Raw genomic sequence first — 5805 nt, 5'->3', positions numbered from 1 at the left:
CTCGTGTCCAGAGGCACAAGTGGGAGTGTTTTATGGGTGCAAACGTGTGAATGATTGGCTGTGGCGTTGTGTGTACGGGTTAGCGTATGTGTTTATTTCATCTCCCCTCATCATATCCTTTCTTTATCCAATACGCACACCCACACTGCACGCAGGCAGGGATGGTTCAAGGTCCAGAGTAATTAAGTGAGTGTTTTCCAGCTCAGACTCTCTGCTGGGTCCTTTAAAATAAAAACTGCGGAGGCTTTCTTCTACAGCTCTGCTTATTAAAAGCAACGTAGTCTTACAAAGATACTGTAAAAATAAATGTACATATTTTATAAATATATAAATCTCACTGATGTTGGATTATTTAAGACATATTTCAGAAAAATGTCATGAATTTGACATTGAATAAACATCACAAATTGTATTTCGGCAATCAGGGATCGAGACATCAAGATATATAAAAGGGACCAATTTTAATATCAAAAAACAATGCATATTTTACATAAAAACAATATATTACAGCACTGGGAGTTGTGTTTCTATCCGTGTATAAAAACAGGGAATGAAGCCAGTTATTTTAAGGGAAAGTTAGGACAGCTGCACCATCTGCTGGTGGCAAAAGATACCATTGCTCTATGAGTTACAACCAAAATGCAAAGCAGCAGCATCCTTGGAGCCATACAGGAAGTTTTTATTTCCTTGTGATGCTTCCTTGCTTACTCCCTCTCGAGGTCTAACTGATTACAAGAATTTAGGCAAACTAGTTTTACTAGGAGAACGTCCGACGTGTCTCAGGAGTCGTTGGGAAGACCGAACAGTTTGACAGTGCCCGCTTCCCGGTTGTTGTCATATTTGCCTTCCTTGTCATCACATGCGTAGGCTAGCAGCGGCCTCTTGGGGTGCCAGGCGACAGTGAAGGTCGGAGAATCACACTGTACCTCCCACAGCTTCTCTCCTACAACCACGCAACAGTTGAGGAAGTGGAAAAACAAAATCCATCACCATGCTAAAGCACACAGCTACTGATAATGTAGACTCTATTCTTGGATCCACTTAAATTATGTGGCAAACTATTGTATTTCTTTTAAACTGCAGTTTTCTTTTGACAGCGAGTACAGATACAGAAAAAATTGAGAGAGGGGTGATACATGCAAAAAAAAGTCCCCCGGCTGCAATTTGAAGCACAATAATGGCACATTATTATTATTATGTCTATTAACCTCGAGACACTTAAGACCTTTGAAAGCCTTCCTCTGTTTTTTTTCCCCAGAGCTGCTATTTTCCATTGATATTCAGCAAACTGGCAGAAATCCTGTGAACCAGACTCAAAAGGACTGGAGGGGATATTCCACTTAAAATGGAACAAAAAGTTCTTCTGCCTGAGTGATGTTTGTGCTGCAGAGTGAAAACAAATTGTATAAATTTATCACTTATATAATTGGTTTTGTTGATCTGCATACTTGTGAACACCTGATTTGTAGCAGCTTGCAAGTTATGGTAAAGTTAACATAACCAGTGTGAACGCTGTGTTTGTATAGACGTTTGCCACACTGGTAAGATAGATAAAAACTAAAGCCAAATTAAACCGTTAACGGTGTTCTAAAAAAGTTTGCTTGTCACACAATAAATCAAACTCGTTTGACTTACACTGATGGCATGTAATTATGTTATCGGTCACATTCGCTAACCTGTCGCTCTTTGAATTCTTTTAACAAGTCGGCATGTCTGCTGGTGAAATCCTTTGCTAAGTTGGATGTGTTGCCTCCCTTGGTCTGAATGGGTTTGAAACATACTGTATTTATTAAGAGCTTTCCCTCCCTGTCAGCTACGTAAGAGAAATAATTCCAAAGTTTGCTTCGTGCGCATGTCTCACATACAGTTACTAAAAAGCCACAGTTTGCTGTCGGTCTGCCTGACATGGTAAACTGTCGTACTGACCTGTTTCCACCTCAGCAATGTCTATGAAGTGATCCTCGGAGGCCGAGGCCAACATCTTGCCATCATGGCTGAAGCTCAGAGTCCTCACCGGCCAGTCAAGCCTACGTCAGCAGCAATGAAAAGTAAAAAAAAAAAATCCATGATTCCAAGAAAGGATAGATTCAGAAAGTTAACCTCGCAGGTCAAAGTCATAGTTAAATAAAGTGGCATGAGTCACATTGTCATGTTATTATATACACTCATGTATCAATAAATGCCCCGACACAACTAGAACAGATTTCTAAAGTGTATTTTGAGATTAAAATGCAGAATATAATGACCACAGACTGACCTTGAGAAGCAGCGGACGCACACCAGTTCCTCCACGTCCCACAGGCTGACGAGGGCGTCGGCACTTCCCGTGGCAAAGTACTTCCCCGTGGGGTCAAACTTGATGCAGATGCAGTTGGATGGGTGAGCGTTGATGGACTGGATGGGCTTCAGCTCTGGATAACTGCATAACAAACAAAAACCATACAGTGGAATTATAGCTCAGAACCACATGACTAGACTTTTTATACAATACACAGTACCAGAGACTTGGCAGAAGTTACAAAAATCCAACAGGACCTCGACACTAGATATATATTGTGTGTTTTAACTCTAACTTGTTCATTTACAAACAAAATAACCACAAATGTGTTGTATAGAGGTGAACAAAAAAGTGAGAGGTGACAGTGAATATAAGATAAAGTGTGGATTACCCAAGAACCTTGAAAGAAAAGCTCCATTTACCTGGAAGGGGTTTTCCTTTGGGAACAGCGATGTTGTGCAGAGATGGGTCAGAAATAAAAACATAACGGCAGGTGACGAGCGCACGTTTCATGCTTGTTTAATTTGGTTTGACCTTTGGAAAAGAATGTTTTATTTCTTCCTCTTGTGGTATCGCGTAAAGACACCACAATGGCTGAAAATGAAATCCTGCAAACTACAGAAAACGACCACACAAACATCCTTACAGGAAGGAGAGAACTAGAGATTTTTAGTTCCACCAGACATGCTGCAAGTAAAGCTATTGTGCATTAGTGATATGTTGCATTAGTGGATGAATGATTTCTTGTGTGCCTTGAATTGTTTTGGAGCATATGACCCACTGTTTGCAGGTTCGTTTTGCATTTTATTTTAGTGGCAAATTCCTCCTATACCATGCCAGAGTAACCCAGCAGCCTTTCTATTACGCTGGATCCATATTACCAAAACATTTTTCCAATAAATGAGCCACCTGAGGGTCATGCTGTTTACCCTAATATGGCAAACTGAAACGTGTAACTTTTGATAGTTATTTCATGCCCTGTAACATATTTCTATAAATAAAAGAACCCACCCTGTGTGTCACCCAATATATTCAGCAAATTTTTCAAGGGAACAGCATAGAAGTAAAGAGATGCACAACTTGATGATGAGTTTCTTTAATAGACTTCCATTGTCAGCCTTGGTATCTGCGGTGTGTGAATTTGGAATAACTACAGAAAGTGTTTCCTGCAGGAAAATAACAGCCAAAAAGTACAAGCATCTAACATCACACCTCCAGCGCATAGTGGCATCACTTGGCAGCTGGCAGGTGTCAGCGTGAGAAAACTGATTGAGAGCACAGCTTTTCATAAATATGTAGTAGTTAGGGGTAAAAAAAAATAACTACATACTAATTCAGAGGCTGCTGAAGAGGACTGCCTGGTGCTATATTTTGTTTTCGCTCTCTTTGGTTCCTACCTCAGAATATTGATGCAGCCGTTGCCGTTTGTGAGGAAAAACATGTCGTTGTCGTTGTTCCAGGAGATCTCGTTCACCTCGAACTTGAACTGCTCCTCTGCTTTGGAGCGATGTGTCCTGGCATCGATGAAGGTCACGACGTCATCTTTGTTTCCGACAGCGATCGTCTGGCCGTCAGGGCTCCAGCAGATGTTGATGTTCTCTCCTAAAAAAAACGATATGAGACTTTTTAAAAATCTCTCTCAAAGACAGAGGTTTATTGGGGATTCGGCGCTCACACAATGTCAACAAAAGTATTTAATTACATTACAAAACGTTTAGTTCTTTTCCTCCTTCACAAAGTAATAAATTGTTTCCTCATCACCAGCCTGAAAAATCTCCCCACCAAACCACTTCCCTTTCAGATTTTCCTTTTGTATCATGTACACGCTATCAAACAGAATCTTTCCCATTTTCTGAAAGAATTTTAACAAGTCATGCCCTAAAATCATGCTTTTAGGACTCCATAAATTAAATAACCTACAGGTTATGAGTTTTGCAGGATGGACAGAGGGAAAACAGAGCAGTGCGTCTCGTTTGTTCTTCCAGTCATAGGAGAGGTCATTCAGGAAGCGTGACTGTGAAACTAGCGTCTGGAGTCCTACTGTTGAGCTTCAGCGGCCGAGTTTGCAGCCACGCCAACTTCCACAAAAGTTCTCACATAGTATTGCTGTTTACATATTCTGCTTTCATAGTAGAACTCACATCTCGCTCCACTCTTACTAAATGCTAACTGAACTAAGGTCCTACCTTTCGTATTGACGGTGGCGATGCATTTGGTGCTGCGGACATCCCATATGCGAATGGTCTTGTCTCCAGATGCTGTGACAAACAGATCTGGGTTGGTTGGATGCCAGCAGAGCTGATCCACACTGTCACCGTGACCTCTGTAGTTGTTCTCTTTCACCTGCAAACAGAGACAAACTCAACGTTAACAGAAATCCATCAGCCCCATTTAAGGCCTCAGTGCTGAACCCTTATTCACTAAATGATGCCTCTGTATAACCAACATAATACAATGTTCACAACAATCCCATTTTGACATTTACACAGTCCATTCAGCTATTTAAAATAGTAATAGTAAAAAGGCCAATTCAGGACAAGGTGAAGTCGAAGTGGAGAAAATTTATCATAAAGAAAACCTCAAATTTTTGGGATGACTTGTTTTTTTAAACACATCAACTTCAAGAAACAAGAATCTTTCTGCTTTGAGTATTTAAGGCCGACGATACAAAGCAGTTAAGTTTGGCAACAGAAGTTATTACAGCGTCAATATTTTACACATTCAAGGCGAGGGGGACGTTTGAGGCTACGGCTAATTTACAGGTCGATGTGTTTGTAAGTTCGTGTCATGTAGAGCCATATTATAACCGTTTTGTTTGAGCTCACCGGCTTTAACTTCAGGATTTTAACCGCACATCCATTCATTGACTGACTGAAACGAGGCTAACGCGTTAGCATGCGAGCAGAAAACTGGACAGCGACTCACCAAACGGTCCTTTTCGAGGACAAAAACGCTGGCTGTTTTGTCAAAAGAGCCGGAGGCGAGCCTCCTGCCATCACAACTCCATGCCACCGAGTGGACTTTGGCTGTGTGAGCAGGGAATTCTCGACTTTTGTTGTTATTCTTGAAACTCTCTTGCATCTCTTGGTAGTACTGCGACGCCATCTTGAATTTGAAAATCTTCTTCTTCTTGTAAGATTCCGGCAGTGTGGACGCTTATGAGCGTATTACTGCCCTCCACAGGTCAAAGTTTGAACTAAATTCTTACATACAGTCCTGTGTCATGCAAGAATTGAAGGACTGCCTTGGAGATCAGTTTATGCTCGTCACTGTGCCCAAACAAAGATAAAACAGAAAAAGCCTTAACTCCAAGTCCTGACAGTTTATTAACGAGTACATTTTGTTTCTGCCCTATACTTTCTGCACTCCAGGAAAACATGCCCCACTGTCTCAAGACTCCCTCATTCACACAAGCCCGAAACATGCTTCCCCTACAATGCACAAAGAATAATTTAATCCACAGTGCCCCAACCTCAATCTGCACATTTTAACTGAGTCCCTGCGGGACAAAATGTTACATAAACATC

The 5805-nt window shown here is 41.2% G+C and overlaps 1 protein-coding gene across 1 annotated transcript; it reads right to left on the bottom strand.

The window, feature by feature from the left end:
• Positions 1–442: 442 nt before the first annotated feature.
• Positions 443–5408, bottom strand: thoc3 (THO complex 3). The gene is made up of 6 exons (XM_046030561.1): positions 5204–5408; positions 4465–4621; positions 3676–3880; positions 2258–2419; positions 1927–2027; positions 443–943 (listed from the first exon to the last, which is right to left on the bottom strand). Exons 1-6 carry the CDS (start codon positions 5381–5383, stop codon positions 780–782), a joined length of 969 nt encoding a protein of 322 aa, XP_045886517.1. The 5' UTR covers positions 5384–5408; the 3' UTR covers positions 443–779.
• Between the last annotated feature and the right edge of the window lie 397 nt (positions 5409–5805).

This window comes from Micropterus dolomieu, linkage group LG19 (genome assembly GCF_021292245.1).
Source record: "Micropterus dolomieu isolate WLL.071019.BEF.003 ecotype Adirondacks linkage group LG19, ASM2129224v1, whole genome shotgun sequence".
Classification (NCBI taxonomy): domain Eukaryota; kingdom Metazoa; phylum Chordata; class Actinopteri; order Centrarchiformes; family Centrarchidae; genus Micropterus; species Micropterus dolomieu.
The sequence above is the reverse complement of the archived record's forward strand: the minus strand, read 5'-3'. Positions and strand labels throughout refer to the sequence as shown.